General features: G+C 32.0%; 1 protein-coding gene across 1 annotated transcript; it reads right to left on the reverse strand.

Moving 5' to 3' along the window:
- Positions 1 to 221: 221 nt before the first annotated feature.
- LOC100804916 (MLO-like protein 11) lies at positions 222 to 5,621 on the reverse strand. The gene is made up of 13 exons (XM_014776706.3): positions 5,388 to 5,621; positions 5,176 to 5,292; positions 4,761 to 4,818; positions 3,952 to 4,046; positions 3,237 to 3,311; positions 2,723 to 2,808; positions 2,305 to 2,354; positions 2,161 to 2,201; positions 1,742 to 1,912; positions 1,608 to 1,643; positions 1,199 to 1,266; positions 1,051 to 1,111; positions 222 to 732 (listed from the first exon to the last, which is right to left on the reverse strand). Exons 1-13 carry the CDS (start codon positions 5,619 to 5,621, stop codon positions 469 to 471), a joined length of 1,356 nt encoding a protein of 451 aa, XP_014632192.3. The 3' UTR covers positions 222 to 468.
- Positions 5,622 to 18,797: the final 13,176 nt, after the last annotated feature.

Here is an 18,797-nt window from a genome sequence, read left to right on the forward strand (position 1 = left end):
TTATTACGTGCTTGGTTTGAAAAAATAGTTAGGTAACATAAAATAGTTAGGTACTGCACTATTTTGGCACTGCACTATTGCACTGCACCTTAGAGGCAAGGTTCCAAAATTAAACCTCAACACTACTTTTTATTTTCGTTGGTGTCTATTCAAGTTTAACTCCTTAGCATTTTAAAGGGGGTTCATTACAACTAAAGTGCATTATATATATATACTTGGTCCATGGTTGAGTTTAAAAGGACACTAATGTCTCCCATCTTATTATTTGTATCATTGATAAATCAGTAATGGCAAAAGCTTTACCATATCCAGTAACCATCTAAATTGGAATTTGGTTTGTCAAGGAAAGGAGCCAAAAGTATTCACCTCATAACTTAAAAAATCATACAAAATTCAACCTCATCAATGTACCATTCAGCTTGTTTTGTTTTCATCTTTGACATCATTTTCTTTTGTGCATTATCTTTCTTATGGCATAGAATAAGATCTTAGCATTTTTTCTGCTCTATAATGGAATGCTACTGCTGAAGGATCTGAAGCAGAGTGTTGAAGGAGGGGGGTAACAGGGCTATTTGAAAATCTATTTGCTGATGATTCTGCTCTTAGTGGTTGTAATTCAAAACCATCAGTGAACTTGCCATGCCTTCTCTTTCTTCTTGCTGCCTTCCCCCAGTAATCAATTGTGTCCCTTACATGCTCTGGAATTAATGCAGCCTTAAAGTTTGTTCCCATCTGAAACAAAAATAGGAAAGCTGTTACTGTATCTGACATGAAACAGGCAAAATTCCTTTAGTATAATAAAAAATTACTTAATGTAATTCTTGTGCAGGAACATATATGTTAGTAGTATCACATCTAAGTGAAACCTGGGAGCAAGGTATATGCTATTCACATCACTTGGGACTTAAAATGAAAAATAATGCCATGTAGTTAGACCTTATTAAAAGAAACTTGATCATTCAGAGAAAATTAACACTTCAAGTAATCATGTAGTCTTTTATTCACAAACTATGTCCTGAGGGAAAAAAAATCATTTGTACAAGATATCACCTGTGTAACAAGTGCATAGAGTGGCAAAGTACTGTAGCTGCAGAGAAACTGTCCAGCGAACCTATCATGTTGTAAACAAGGAGTTAAAAGGAATTGTTTTAACATCCTAAGTAGTTAAGGACTTAAGGCTGCAATGATTTCTGCATACCCCAGGATTAACTTTAAATACAGGAGGACATGATTCCTGATAATGCAATAGTTGTAGCCAAACTGCCACTGCGGATGAAAAATTCATTTTGGTTAAATGCAGAAGGAACAGAAAAAAGTAGATATTTATCATTCTTCTTGGGGTTCATTAGCTTGCTCTGTGGAGTGGTTTATCATATCTAAGGTAAACTAGTAGCCATCATTGACCAAAAAGTTTAAAAGTTGCAGTATGGAGATAATGATAACTAATCACAAGTATAGTTGTACCTTATTTGATTACTCTCAAATATGATTTCTTACTGTACATTATTGTTTTATACAATTTATGATTTATGATTCAAGCAGAACTTGAAATTTTTTTTCTTTACTGAAAAGTATAATTCTCTTTCTTAAGATCTAGAAGGAAGTACCCAGAACCAGAAGAATGAAGCCAATTCAAATGCATTCTGCAGAGAAGAAAACCAATAAGCATGCGTCAGAAGTTTGTAAGAAAATAAATATAAGTACAACAGTTATAGCACATGATGTAACAACTGTCGCCAACCTGGAAGAGAATGAAATGGATCAAGGAAAGCAATAGTTCAGGCTTATTAAACCAGAAAAGTTCATCACGAGGTGTCAACTTTGCTTCAGAGAAGAAACCAGTTATTTCAGCATTCTCCAATACCAAGGTTGCAATAACATGCTGTAGCTTTGTTCCAATTAAAAGAACAAGCTGCGCAGGAGCAAATAATAGAAATAAAATGAGAGTTGAATAAAATATACCCATCCAAGAAATTCAACACAAGGCAACATTTTAGATAATCATCTACTGTAATTCTCCTTACCATAGCACATTCATTCACTGCAATACATATAAACTTTGTATGCTAATGATTGATTCATCAAGTCATGGAAAAGAAAAATGAGACTGATACATACAAAAAAAAAATTAAAAGGTAGGAAATGACAAAGCTAACTTACAGAATTAGGAATGAAAGCTATCCATAAATAGAGATTTGATCCTGTTATATACCAAAGAAACTAATTGTAAGCTTGGATAGTGTGCAAAAAGATTTAGGTAATCTAATAGAAAAATAGGACTTCAAGTGGAAGCTAAAAGCATACCTTTAATGTTGAATAGCATGAAAGCTACAACAAATACCCAGAGTGGAACACTACAAGAGATTTTCAAGCAGTCATTTTTAGCTTTTAATATGCGCTTGAGAATTTTTTTTTATAAAAAAAACAGCGATAATATAAAAGATAATATGTTACATGTGTCTTAGGCCAAAATCAAGACAACATATATTCTTTCCTCAGTATAATGATTATTCAAATTGCCTGTTAAAATACTTCATAGATGAAATGATGACTTTTTGTTCAACAATTTATAGAAATACTGGTCATCCTAGAATTTATGATTGTTCTTAATACATAAAAGCACACGAGATATTATTACACTAGATGAACAAAATAATAACTGCAAAGGTGCTAGTCATGAAACAACTGTAATTTGTAACAGCTAAATTTCAACTATACTAACCTCACACCAACTATCATTTGGAAATCCTCTTCCATAGATTGAACCATGTAACTATGAAAATCATATTTCAATGTGAGGTTGTGATTCTGTCATGAATAGGGAAAACAGACTGAGTAAGACATTCACAAAGTAGTGCACACGCACACTTCATAGTGCATACTAGTATACTACCAATAAACCTGACATACAAGTGCTATGGTGGATTGTTACTTCAACCAAATTAAGGTAGAAACATAAAATCAGAAAGAAGAGAGCTGAAATTAGGAAAATTCATGAAGCATCCATCTTTTCAATAAGAACATTTCCGTTTCTCCTATAAGCACTTTGTAGTTGTGATTGTGACCTCTTAGGCCATAGTTTATCTCCAAATATTATATGGTGAGGAAAGTGTTTACATAACAACCATATCCTTGACTTAAACAAAGTGACCTTAATGTACAAAATGAGGTAAGAACCATATTAGGTTGCTTTTGAATAAGAAACATTTAGAATTCAGACAAATTCTATTGGATACCATGATGAAGCCTTTGCGAAGTGTAAGATAGTCGGTGCGGCCCACAGAATTCCAAAATTGTCGTAGAAAACTTGTCTGCAATTCAATTAAATTTGAAATTAGATAGCTGTAGAATTACATTATAAGGGAATGCAGGGTCCTAAATAGAACCTATATATGGTATCACGTTGATGACAAGTCAAAGCCATTTTTTAATATAATCTCTTTTAACTCAGAAATAGATGGAAACACTAACAAGACATTATATACAAAATCAGGAGGAAAAACCATAAGTTAACAAAACATTGAAACAATATTCATATCAAGAAAGTTTGGCTTCAAACAATACTGAAAGATAGGAGAGATTCATGGTATCTATCATCTCCAATGAATTATTTTAGTGATTGGATTACCGAAAACATAAATTCTTTTATATTTTATCAAAGATTCAAAGTAAAACAATAATCATTCAACTTTTGATTTTGTTTTACTGATCATACTTCAATGCAGGATTCATTTTCTAAGGTTATGACCAATTTCATAAAACATTGCAATTAACTCCTTCCGATTTTTGATTAAAAGTCTAGCCCTTGTTTAGAATAATCTGTTAAACTCTCTTATGGACTGTTTGATTTCAAACTAAAATAATGCTTTTTTTTTTAATAGACATGCTGAAAATACAAATGAAATTTAACTAAATGGAAAAGAAGAAATAAAATGGAGGTTCTGTTATTACCACCCAACTGAGGAAAGTGTTTCTGACCAATGGATTTGATCTATGAAACATAACTAAATTTGATTGATTTTGCATTGCAAAGTGTCTTGTGATTCCTGTTCCAACACAAGAATAGTCAATCCATTTCAGAAGATGAATTTAATATAAACTACATGACCACACGTTTCCCTATATCATAAAACATTTAACAATTCATTTCTGGAAGGGCTAAATGTTCAATGCTGAAAATGATTGTTTTGTACATTTAATTGAACTTCAATGGTCATCAAGAGTCTTTTTAAATGAAATGGCACATAAGAACATAAAAAGCTTTAAATAGCCTCAGAAAAAGAACTAAGGAAATGATTTCTAGATCAAGAGAACTTGTTTTTTTTTTTTTTTTTTTTTTTTTTTTTTTTATTGTAGATCAGCACTACTTGATGTTAATATGAGTAAAATTCTTTCTGTTTAAGGAAGAAATCTCACAATTATATTTTTTGATGATAAGCTAATTTATTAACAAAATAAAGAGAAGTAGACAACAAGGCATGATGATATAAGTGCAACATAATTTCTTGGCAGATTCAGTAAAGTGAATCAGAAGAGAGCGAGAGATCAGAACGAAACATGGATATTAATTTGGATTTTACATAAATGACAGAGATTATATTACATATGGATTATAAATTAGAAGTACAAACAGACAACTGCATTATTTTTACAGTCCATCATTGAAGTAGCTACTTACAAAGGACAAAATGGGATTACAGAATACATAAACATGAATGACCACTTATCTAGAGAAGGAAAGTGACATATTTTGAGCTTACCAGAAAATGAATGCCGATCCTTGTGAGCCTCATTCTCCCACATTCTCCAACTGTGAATCTGGTTTGAATTATTACAGTGCTACTATATCAAACAAGAATTCAAAATAATAGAAGATTGAAGTTTGGACAATTTCTGAATGAGATTGCTTCGTATTCCTATGATTATGTTTCATGGAATGTAATAATCCTCCCGTGATAGCACAACGAAATTACAGGTTGGATCGATTTCCACATTTAGAATGAATAACTCAGTAATTTACATTGTTGCCATGTTTTCAGCATAGAAAAGAACGTGAACATGAAGATTCAACATTTAATAATGATAAACGGAACACATTAAGTTATGATCATTTATTCAATAATGATAAATAAATGTGTGGCAGCCAGATCTTGTCTCTAAAAGAAAACATCTCACCTTCACAATGGCTAACAGCATTGTTAGACAACTGTAAGATATGTGTGTTACAGCCATAACAAAAATGAAACGGTGCAATTGCTCTAGACCTTCATATGAAACAAAAGGTTCATAACCCTGAGCAACAGAAAATTCCAAGTTGGCTTATATTTTTTCGTAGCAATAAAAGCAAATGATAGTCAAACTTACAACATTTAAGGTATTAGTCATACCTCATTGCAGGAGTTTCTATTTATACCCTCCAATATCCTCCTATTTAAGTGTGGGTAAGTGGAAACCATTAACAATTTATGCTCTTTTGAGCCATTCTTTTCCATCGCTTCTTCAATCTCAGATCGAGTACATGGAGCAAAATCACTATTGTAGAATTTCAATGGAATGCAAATATTGGCTATCAAGTCTGAGGTAGCTGTCAATAGAAGTGATATAAATCCGAGCAGCATCATCTCTGAGGATGGAATTGCAAACTTGTGAGAGTTGATAAATAGGAAAAAATAAATGTTAAATAGAATTAGCTTATTGTAGAAAAGTCAGTAAGCACTATGTACCAAGAAATCAAACTTAATTATAAAAAAGTATTGCAGTAGAACTTAATTAATGCATGATACCTTCTTGCATTTTTTCCAAAGCTGCAAGCAAGGACTTCTGATTACTTTTCCTCAACCACTACAACCATAATAAAACCATGTACTTCAGTATTGTGATCAAGTATTAACAAATTAAACATGTGCGGTTAAACTTTATAGAGCATGAGTTATTTTGGGACCTGATCAACATAGTTACTTCTGATCTTAGATTAGTGTGAAAATAAAGTAAGGTCAACATGGCACTTTGGTCACCAGAAAAGGGATAGAGATAAAGAGGCACTTTATTCATAAATACATTCATTTTCACTTCTGTTGATGATTTATTGGCATCACAAGTAAAACAAAAGGCAAAAGCTAAATCAAGATACTAGGAATCTTACACTGCTTAGATAGTGAAGGGCGCGCTCCACAAGCAAAGAAACACCAACGAAGATTGACAAGATAGAAGCAATAGAAAATGTTGGTGTAAAAGACAATGGTCGTGACTCTTGTTCATTCTCCTCCATTGAGAAGTATCCTAATCCCAAACCAAATCTTAAATATGACGAAGGCTTAAAAAAATGAATCTAAAATATAGGTCTCATTGATGATAAACTACATACAGATTGCACAACAAGAAGTCACACTACAGCAACATCTAACTTTGATGATACAGAATTGTTTGAATAGAAGTCCTTAGTGTGATATGTTTCATCAACAAATATATGCATTCAGTAGGTCTTCCTGATTCCAGTATACAGACTTAGCAGAAGGCCTAAAAGGAAGCTTCCAGTATTTTCAATCTGTTCATATGATCTAACAAAATTCATACCCAGGTTTGAGCACAAGAAACATACCAATAACACTTGTTAAGATTTGAAATTGCGGTCACGGTTGTAGATTCATCTCAATCTTTGTTATTGTGAGAAATTGCGGACAAATGTGACTGCAAATGCACTTGTGTTGTGATCATGCAGACTTCAAAAATCTTGATGTTGTAGCTGAAATCACTGTCACAGACCCTTTTTTTAGAACCTAGACACTTGCACAAAAAAATTGGCTAAACTACAAGCCCCAAAATGAACCTAATCATTTCTCCGTGCGTATCAAATCTTTTAAAAAAGTTTCTACCAAAGATAGTGGGAAGAAATTTTTTTGGCTTGTTTTCTTGTCTTTCTCCATAGATACTTTATATGCAAATTTAGACCAAACCCATTTTCAAATCAACATTACGATTTCCTAGTTTCCACAGACACGTTCCAAACTCTGAAAAGAACCTCATTTCCAATATTTACAGCATCAATAGAGCCAAGCAGATTTAGACATCCTAAATAAAATACGAGGAAAGGTCTAATGTTACTTTTTTCCCAATATCCAACACTGCACAATAAACAACCACTTTGAACAAAGTCATGAATCTAGGAATCTCAGAGTGAAAATTGTTTCTATCTGTTACAATTCACAAGTGAACCAGAAGAGGGAAGAGATCTAATCTCTCTATCAGTCACATGTTTCAGAGTTCAGACCCGAAAACTTTTAACAGCCTGACACGTATTGAATGAATACTTAGAGCCAAAATCAAGATTGTGGTAATTTCCATACGAATTGCGCAATTGTTGTACACTGTCTTCTCTTCATATCTTCCATGCCCATATGTCAAATCTCTTGTACCATTTTTTTTCACAAAATGCATGCTGGAAAAATAAAACAAACCAAAACCAATTTTTCATGCAGCAAACACGTGTTTCTTATTATTTTCCTCTCTAATATCACACATGTAAATGTACTGGATCCTTGGTCTCTATAGTAATTGTCCTATGACAACGCTTATAAGGGACTGGGTTTGAGTCCGATATATGTCTATACATGTTGTCTACTACTATCAAGTATCAACGATTTTATCAATGACACTTATGCAGAGTAAATATACAATTTTGTCCTTGGAAGTAGTGATTTTTATCAATTTCATCCTCAAGATTTTTTTTGGACGGATTTCTTCCTGAAGAGATTGTGTATATATAGTTATTACAAATTAGTCCTTCCGTAGCAAAGTTAAATTTTTAATGACATGATTAAGTTAGCATGTCAATGACCAACATTTATGTTGATGCAAGTATAGGATTTAAGTCTTGCAGATGAAAAATATATGATTCATAGGGGAGACTCTGTTGAAGATGGTCTGTTAATAAATTCTTTAACAATGATTAATCATCCATAAATACTTTATCCCTATAACGTAGTAACCAAAACAAAATTAGCATGTTAATAGTATACATGATGCCACATGAAACACACTTGGGTAGATGTGGAACAATTTTATTACAATTTAGTCCTTCAACAAAAATTGCAAAACATCATGCTTAGGTTTTCTTCCTCCTTTTGTAAAAGAAAAAAAAATGGTCCTCTGATATCTACATCCTGTTGTAGTGCTTGGTCGTGCAAGTGTTAATACACGTTGCTTGGAGGTCTAAGTGTTAGTACGCTAACCATCCTCAAATTAAGCATGGCTTGAAGTTCTGCAGAAATCCTCTTAAATAAAGCCTATAAAAAGTATTATTAATGTTTGATTGTCTTTCAATACATGGGTATGCTTATTTCAGAGATTTTTAGGGCTGACGATGAAACAATACGACTTGTGAAAGAATATAATCTATAGATAAAGTTTCAACCTTTTGTCATGATAAATAATAGTGAGACTTGTGAAAGAATATCTAGATTGAATTTACGGCAAAGGTCATGATGTTGTTGTGTTTTTTAGTCTCTTATATTTTAAAAAATCAAACATGCATGTTTTAAAGGTCATAAATAAATGAATAGGGCAAGTTTTGACTTGGATCGACATAACGGGATTAAAAATAATCTATCAATTCATTTATATTTATTAAAATTTCATTAAAACATACAATCTATCTATAATTTATTAATGATTTAATTATTTATTTAATCCTTATAGTTATATAATTTTTACTTTTTAGTTCTTCTATGATTAAAAATCATCTCTTTTATTCTTTATATATATATATATATATATATATATATATATATATATATATATATATTATCTTTAATTAATTCTTATAAGTTTATATCGTAGAAACTAAAATAATTTTCTTTTAAATTCATATTGACGCAATGGTGTAAGGTCTTGTTGAATTTACATGTGAGAGAACAATGTATGGGAGAATCCCTATTCGATTACTTTCATGTGTAAAATTTTCTTTAGGCAGTGACAATCACACACATCGAGCTAGATAATTTTTTGATCCAATGGGTTGATGGATAATCCTAATCTTTGACTTAGGACAAAAAAAGAATTGATAACTAAAAAGTTTGTACAATTATATAGACTAACTAAGTAATTAAACCTATATTAAATAAAATCTATCTAACTCCTCCATTAGTAATTTTTATAAATGGGCTTTTTTAAAAGATTTATAAATATGGATACAATGAATCTATCTATATTTTTTAAAAAAATAAAAAATTTCAAAAATTATAACCGTCAAGTCACAATTTCCTTTTTTTGGGTACACTCAAGTGGCGTTGATGAAACAAACCAGCCCCCACTTCATTAATTTTAAGGGTTCCCACTTTGTCATTATTATAAATACAACTCAACCCTAACCCTAAATGAGAACAAAAACCTTAAAGGGTAGAGTTGATAATGATATTAATTTTCTTTAGTTTCTCACCCTCACCACAGGCACACACTTGTGATTGCTTGCTTGCCATGGAGGAGATGTTGGAAACAAATTAAAATAAAATGAAAGAAATAAATAAGAAGAAGATGCACAATCTTGAATTAAATAACAAAATAACAGTAGCGAAATAATTTGATTGACACCACATAAATCAACAATGCAATATATATCATACAATAAGAACAATGAAAATAAATTAGGGGAAGAAAGATATAGTCTGGGTTAAAGCGCGTAAACGTTATCCTTTAAGAGAAAACGCCCCACTTGGTAGGAAAATTTGATTGCGCTCCTCTTCCAAGATACGATAACCCGTTGGTTCCGATCGTGTGTAGCGAAAGAATTCCCAAACCTTCTGAACACCAATGCTCTTGTTCTAAAAAATAAGTTTTATAGGAAAAGAAAGAGAAGATATTTGGGAGAAAGGAACGAAGTTATCTGCTTGTGTTGTTCTTTTTTTAGAAAAAAAGAAAGAGATATGTATAGGCACAGATCACCTTGTGCAGCAAACAAAAATATGACTGTTGGAAAAATGACCGCTGAAAACCAACCTACAATTGCCAAAACAAACGTAATAAACTAGTTGTCTCATTAAAACAAACTCTTAAGAAAATCTAAAATAAATATTTTATTTTATAAAATAGAATTAATATAATTAATATATATTTATAAATTTTAAATTAATACACAAATATTTACCAACAGGAAACGCATGAGTTGTTCAACACGTTTGACAAGGACAATGATGGAAAGATGTGGATATCCAATCCGAAGGACATGCACCTCTTGGTCGATGTAAAGCCGACTCGCGAGTAGCTGCAAGACATGTTGGAGGAGTTCAACCTTAGCCACGACGACTACATTGACATCAAGAAGATATTATTAGATGGTCTAGGACTATCATGTTATCCATAATGTCAACCAATAATCATGTGACACGTGAACAATTAAAGATATATTTACTAAATTAAAGATATATTCAGTAAGTATCTAACAAAAATTAATTGTGTTATGAGAAGGAGTTCATGGATTGTTACCAGAAGAACACCAACTTGAAGGAGCTTCAAGACGTGTTGATGTCTTAAATACACGGGAGATGTTTCTGGTGGGTTCTTGCATGTTTTGGGAAGTGCTTTGGTGGGAGTATTCAAAGAAGTTTACCTCCCCAAAGACATAGACAAATTCACGGCTTTCCTCATAGGGTTCATCATTAACCAAGTGCGCAGAGGCTGTGGTCTTCAAAGGAGTTGGAGAATTATTAGCATTGGATTCATAGCGTTGACTTCCAAGAATTCAACGAGGGTCCTCTTCCAGGGAATAGTTAAACGAGTCTCATCATCATCTTCCAAAAATTCAACAACATGAGGTGACTAAACAAACTTTTCATAATTAGGTTAATTAATCAATGGCTCCGTTATTCGCTGGATAATGGATGATTAAATAAATGGATGGATGTTCTGAATTGATCTTTTGTTTACTTTTTTCATGCAAATTAAATCATCAACAGGATAATATGATAGGTTATCTGCAATCTGCAGTTTGGAACCAAAAATTAATTCAGAAACTAACAAGTTGTTTAATTAATCACTGATGGGAAATGCAAAATTATAAATAGAACGCATGTGGTTGGCTTAATTTGGAACGGCAGAAGACTATATATATGAAAGTAATTAACAATATATTCATCATTAATATAAATTTATTAATTTTATTAGTTATGCGTGTGAATAGTTAAAATAAGGTTGTCAAGATGTTTTTTTATATACTAGACTCGTAAAAACTATAAAAACTCTTTTTAAGAAAGAAAAAATTTAAAATATTAAAATAATTATTTCAAAATAATTTAAATGATGATTTGTTATTGTCATGTATAAAACTCTAATGTATTTTATTTATTATGTATTGAATATTAAAAATATGACCCATCATTGAAGATATATATATATCAGAAGACATTTTAGATTTTTTTTATATAAAAAAGATATATGAACGAAGCAAGATAATAAAGAATGATTAATCCAGCGACGCACACGAATGAGGCGATTTGCAGTGGACTTTATTTAAGCAGTAAAAAAAATTTATAAAAAAATTACCTTTTTTTTTTATAAAAAAACAGAATATTAGTTTGTTCAATATATAAATAAATTTTTATTTTGAAGGTATTACCTCTCGCGTTTCTTATCCATTCTACTTCTCATGTATTTCCAATTCGCATTATGTATTAGTTACAATAGTTCTTTATATACGTGTTACAACAATCTTATTATATCATGTTATATATTTTAAATTCATATTATCTTTCAATTGCAACAACTTTATTGTATCATATATTCCAAATTTACATGATTGACTAGTTAGTGTGCTTATTTCGTATTTTGAATCCTCATAAAATATAATAATAATGTAAATTACATTAAGATAAATAATATTAAAAAAAATATTTTAATAAATTTTATATTATTATACTTGTGTTGTCCATTGTTAATCAAATAATGCATATAATAAAAAATTATTTTCTAACTAAGAATTTGTGTTGTGTTGTTCTCTTTGTCTTGTACCCTATTGCGTAACAAATGCAACTTTATAGTTTCAAAATTCACAACAAGAAAAATACTATTTCTGAATTTATAAATTATATTTTAAATTTATGCTAAATAATATATAATATTGTGATTTAAATTTATTTTTAAAATTATTAAAATTCAATGTAAAAAAATTTAGATTGGAAGAGATAACTAATTAAGAAAAACTAGTATATATATACATAAAGCTAAAAAGTTTATGCATGGTTTGAAATGATTAAAAAATATTTTTTTACAAGGTTTGGGGTGATGTGTGAATTACGCTCATATTGTTTTAGCATAAAAGAAGCAGGAAAAAAGAAGAAAATTAAAAAATTACTCACTTTGAATAGATGATGTATTTTTTTCTGAATAGAGAAGTGAATTTGGTGATACAAAACTGAGAGTACCCCATCCTATTTATAGAGTCTGTCCATCACAGAGCTCAACCAATTTTTTATCAAAACGTGAGATAAAAGTTATCAGAACGTGAGATAGAAATTATCAGTACGTGAGATAGAGGATGAGAATAAAATAAAAATAGAGCGTGGAATGTGACCCTGAACGTGGGTCATTCCAACATTCTCTCACTTCGTCCATTTAACTCAATATCAACCATAACAAGAAACATAATATATATATGAGTCATGGCGATAGGTCCTCTGATGATGAGTAATATCTTTCATGTACCGCAATATATCAAGTCTCTCAACACTAGCTCTCAACTTAATGAATAAACCATATGTTTATTCTATATCTAAACCGAATGATTTTTCTCAAAATAAATAAATATGTGCACAAAATCATATCATAATATATCTAACTGAATAAGATTTTCATTGAAAATAACAAATGTACGTACAATAAAATTACATCATGGAACCAAGTCTCATTCGTACTACATGATCCTTAAAATTCTTTGGTGGCATGCCTTTAGTTAAAGGATTAGCAATCATCAACTCAGTGTTAACGTGTTCAATGACCACTTACTTTTCTTTAACACGTTCTCTTATGACTAAGTACTTGATGTCGATGTGCTTACTTCAACTTCCACTTTTGTTGTTTTTAGACATAAACACCACAACAAAGTTGTCACAATACAACTTTAATGGCCTAGAAATAGAGTCCACAACTCTAAGGCCAGACATGAAACTCTTCAACCATACACCATGCAAGGTAGCCTCAAAACAGGAAACGAACTCAGACTCCATAGTGGAAGTAGTAGTTAAGGTTTGCTTGACACTTCTCCAAGATACAGCTCCACCGGCTAACATAAAAATATAACCAGATGTTGATCTTCGTAAATCAACGCAACCAGCAAAATCTGAGTCGGAGTAGCCAATCACTTTCAGACAATCAGTTTGTCTGTACATGAGCATGTAATCCTTTGTTCCTTAAAGATATCTCATCACTTTCTTTGCAGCTTTCCAGTGGTCAATACCTGGATTACTTTGATATCTTCCCAAGACTCCAATAGCGAACGCAATATCAGGTCTAGTGCAAACCTGAGCATACATAAGGCTTCCAACTGCTGAAGCATACGAAATATTTTTCATGTGTTCCCGCTCAAAATCATTTTTGGGGCACTGACTCAAAGCGAGTTTGTCACCCTTCACAATGAGAGCTACACTTGGTGAACAATATTTCATGTTAAATCTCTCTAAAACTTTGTTGATATAGGTTTCTTGAGACAAGCCTAAAATGCCTCGAGATCTTTCTCTATGGATCTTTATGCCTATGACATAAGATGCCTCTCCCATATCCTTCATATCAAAGTTCTTTTAGAGAAATTGTTTCACCTCATATAGCATACCCTTATCATTAGTCGCAAGCAGAATATCATCTATGTATAATACAAGGAAACAAATCTTACTCCCACTGACCTTCTAGTATATACAGTGATCCATGACATTCTCTTCAAAGCTGAATGAAGAAATGATCTCATGAAATTTTAAATACCATTAACGGGAGGTTTGTTTCAATCCATAGATGGACTTATTAAGCTTGCAGACTAAGTGTTCACCAACACTAGATAAGAATCCCTCAGGTTGTTTCATGTGAACCTCTTATTCAAGATCACCATTCAGGAACGCTGTTTTCACATCCATTTGATGCAACTAAAGATCAAAATGAGCTACTAATGCCAAAATTACTTGAAGAGAGTCTTTCTTAAATACAGGGGAAAAGGTCTCTCTGTAATCGATTCTTTCTCTTTGAGCGAATCCTTTAGCAACAAGTCTTGCCTTATGTCTTTCAATGTTGTCTTCTGAGTCTTTCTTTGTTTTGAAGACCCATCTACATCCGATGGCTTTTACACCAACAGGAAACTCAACGAGATCCCAAACTTGGTTAGATGCCATAGAATCCATTTCATCCTTCATAGCATTATACCACAAATTTGATTCCTTAGAACTCATGGCTTGTGAAAACGTCTCAGGATCATTTTTGGCTCCAATGATGTAGTCTAATTCTTGTAGGTACACTACATAATCACTAGGAATTGCTGTCTTTTTTACTCTAGTAGATCTTCTTAATGCTGCTTGGTCATCATACTGAGGAACTTGTTCAACCGGTTCTTCACCAGTTTGTTCAATATCATCATGTTGTTCCTCACAAACAACTTGATCTACATGATCACTTTCAACAGCTTGTGAAACTTCAATCACTGGTTGTCTAACACCCATTTTAACTTAAGGGGTGGGAATGACTACCAACCTATTACTTGTCCCAGAAGGTTCAACTTCATAGTGATCCCTTTCAAAAGAAATGTTCTGAAATTGATCACTCTCATTGATCAAGTCATTTTCAAGAAACTTTGCATTCCTTGATTCCACAATCCTAGTGTTGTGGGATGGGCAATAGAACCTATACCCTTTAGACCTTTCAGCATATCCAATGAAATACCCAGTAATAGTCCTAGGGTCTAGTTTCTTCTTTTGTGGATTATAAATTCTTACTTCAAACGTGCATCCCCAAACGCGTATATGTCGCAAACTTGGTTTCCAACCCTTGAATAACTCAAAAGGTGTCTTTGAGACAGCCTTGGTTGGAACTCGGTTTAATATATACGCAGTCGTCTTAAGTGCATCAATCCACAAAAATTGAGGAAGCTTTACATTACTCATCATGCTTCTCACCATGTCTAATAAGGTTCGATTTCTTCGTTATGTCACACCATTTTGATATGGAGAACCAGGCATAGTGTATTGGGCAACAATCCCATGTTCTTGAAGAAATTTTGCAAATGAACTTGGTGCTTGTCCATCCTCTGTGTATCTACCATAGTACTCCCCACCTCTATCTGATTTCACGATCTTAATTTTTTTTCCACATTGTTTCTCAACTTCAACCTTAAAAACTTTAAAGGCATCTAAAGCTTCATTCTTTGAATGAAGTAAGTAGAGATACATATATCGTGAATAATCATCTATAAAGGTTATGAAGTATTTCAGACTATTTGCATCCATGTCTGGACAACATATGTCTGTATGTATAGTTTCTAATAAATTAGAACTCCTCTTTGCACCCTTTTTAGACTTGTTAGTTTGCTTACCCTTAATGCAATCTACACAAGTCTCAAAATCAGCGAAATCCAAAGTACTAAGTACTCCTTCATTTACTAATCGCATGATTCTCTCAATAGAGATATGTCCTAATCTCCGGTGCCACAACATAGAGGATTCTTCATTCACAATACATTGTTTTAACCCAACATAAATGTGCATAGAATTATAAGTAGTGTCGCTTTTCAATTCAATCGAATAAAGACCATCAATCAATTGACCATAACCAATAATTTCATATTTATTCAGTAAATTAAAACCAAAGTCTGTAAAATTAAAATAGAATCCCAAAGATGCAAGTTTAGAAATAGAAATTAAGTTTTTACCAAAACTAGGAACATAAAAAACTTTCTCCAAATGTAATTTAAAGCCACTACTTAAAACTAAGACGCACGTTCCAATGAGCTCTATATGCGAGCTCATCCTACTCCCTGAGTAGATACACTACTCACTTCCCACTGGCTTCCTTAGGCTTTCCATACCCTGCAAGGTATTAGAAACATGGATTGTAGAACCAGAGTCAATCCACCATGTATTATGATTCACATTAATCATATTAGATTCATAACAAACGAAAGTAAATGGTGTACCTTTCTTCTCAAACCAACTTTTAAATTTGGGGTAGTCCTTCTTTATGTGTCATTTCTTTTTACAAAAGAAACACTTTGACTCCTTTTTAATTGTTGGTTGAGTCATAATCCTTCCTTTATTGGTGCCTACAGACTTCTTCCTATCCTTTCCAAAAGTAAAAGTAGTCAAATTTACCTTCTCACCCTCTTCCATTATCAATCTCTCCTTTTCTTAAACACACATGGTCATCAGTTCATCAATAGACCATTTATCCTTATGTGTGTTATAGGAGATTTTAAAGGGTGTATACTTTTGAGGTAGGGTGCACAAAATGAAATGTACCAGGAAGGATTCAGACATGGTAACTTCTAGGGTTTTCAATAGAGTCACTATGTCCCTTAAGCGCATGATATGTTCACGCACACCTTTTGTTCCAGTAAGCTTAATGGAAGAGAATTGCATAATGAGTGTGCTAGCAAGCGACTTCTCAAAGGTCATAAACTACTCATCAATGGCTTTCAACAGATCTCTAACCTTATTATGCTGGTCAACTGAACCCCGGATACTAGCAGATATGTTGGTTTTTATGAACATAACGGAGAGACGATTAGATCTCTCTCACTTTTCATAAAGGTCAACAACATCATGTTCGCTAGTTTCAGTAATAGCTGGTGCTCATCCTTCCTTATAGCATAGTCAATATCCATCCAACCCTAATGAAGGAGAATTCTTTCCTTCCAAACCTTATAATTATCACCTTTCAATATGGGAAGGTCACAAGAAATATTCATAGATTGTGAAACTGCAAACCAACACACATGCTCATGAAGAAAATTTGAGACTAAACAAATGTCATGTTTGCCAATGCAAATCATGTCTCAATATATGAATCTAGTGACACAAAACTTGCTTGTGGGCTAAAGTCCTACTCAATTAGATTCATCATGCAACTTTACGATAAAACTATTAAATCATGTTCTTTTCCTTAATTCTTGTGGGTAAATTAAGAAATATAATCTAATATTTTATCCTAATTAATCATACAAATACAACAAAATTCTTGTGGATAAATCTCATCACATTATATATGATTAATCACAATTAATATTTCTAATGTGATTATAAATTTAGCATATAATTTTACTCAATTAAAGATGTTGTGACTATTCTCTAATTTAATAAAATTATATTAATCACTTAACATTCAATCTTAATAGGAGCTAAATATTTACATAATATTCTAAATAATGTAAATAAACCAAATAATATTGCATAAAATATTCAAGATAATTTTGCATGTATAAAATCATGAATCATACACACAAAACTTCAAAATTAAATAAATATTATATGCATATGATTATCCAATATTTAAAACACATAAGCTCTTGATCATTAAATTTAATGTGCATAAATTATTTAGCTTAATATTGTATGCTTAAATACCAAAATAAAATACAATTAATTTTAATAAATAATTCAAGCACAGCAACATGTTTACGCTTTCTAAAGGTTAATCTTAATAAATAACACAGTAACGTAACTTTACGCTTTAAAAGTTCAAGCTTTAGAATGTTAAACTCAACTTTCAAGAATGAGAGGATGTTACTGTGCGTTTTTCAAAGGCTTCAGGCCTTTTTTTTTATAATTTTATCACGGATGAAAAACTTGGCCATATTAAGTTTTATATATATATACACACACACACATAAAAGCAGCGCGTCTTCTTCCTGCTATAGTATATTATTTTAATATATAAAAATTTAAGCTTTCAGACTTCCCTTTTACGCTTTCGATACCGTATACCTCATTAAAAAAAATTTAAAAAAATATTGTTCATCTTTCTTCTCTATTGAACAAAAGAGAATAGAAGTATGGCATAAACACTGGAATGGCTCTGATACCAAATGTAAATTAAACAGGTACTGATCTAAACATTCAAATCAATTTAAATGACATATTCAGATCAAACAGCGAAAACTAAATATTACGAGCGTACCTCCAGTCATTGTAGATCGAACGCGAAGCGGCGCATACACGAACCTGAAGACAGTTTTGTTCTTCCAGACCCTTAGTCACTCTAAATAAATGGTGTATTATTTTCTGAATAGAGAAGTGGATTTGGTGATACAAAACTGAGAGCACCCCATCCAATTTATAGAATCTATCCATCACAGAGCTCAAGATTATTTTTTGAATAGAGAACGTGAGATAGAAGTTATCAGTACGTGAGATAGAGGATGTGTACGTGATTTGTTAATGAAGGTGGTTGCAAATATGTTGCAAAGATATGGATTGAATGTGGAAGGAAAATGGACCAGATTCAGAAATAACAAAATTTTCCAAAATAATGTAATGTGAATAAAATAAAAATAGAACGTGGAATGTGACCCTGAACATGGGCCATGCCAACATAAAACTCACTTCAAACATTCTATCTCCTATACATAGCTTAAATTTCATTTATTTCCATTTTTTATTTTAGTTATATACAGTATATAGGGACATGTATGCGCATTCTCATGCACTTAAATAGGGACATGTACACACAAAATTGTCACTTTATTATATCTAGCACTTGAATTGGTGAGCAAATTATTCACATTATCTTTTGTGTGAACAAATATATGCATGGTATTAATCAATGTGATAGATAGGTAAATG

The sequence above is a fragment of the Glycine max genome, chromosome 6 (assembly GCF_000004515.6).
Source record: "Glycine max cultivar Williams 82 chromosome 6, Glycine_max_v4.0, whole genome shotgun sequence".
Classification (NCBI taxonomy): domain Eukaryota; kingdom Viridiplantae; phylum Streptophyta; class Magnoliopsida; order Fabales; family Fabaceae; genus Glycine; species Glycine max.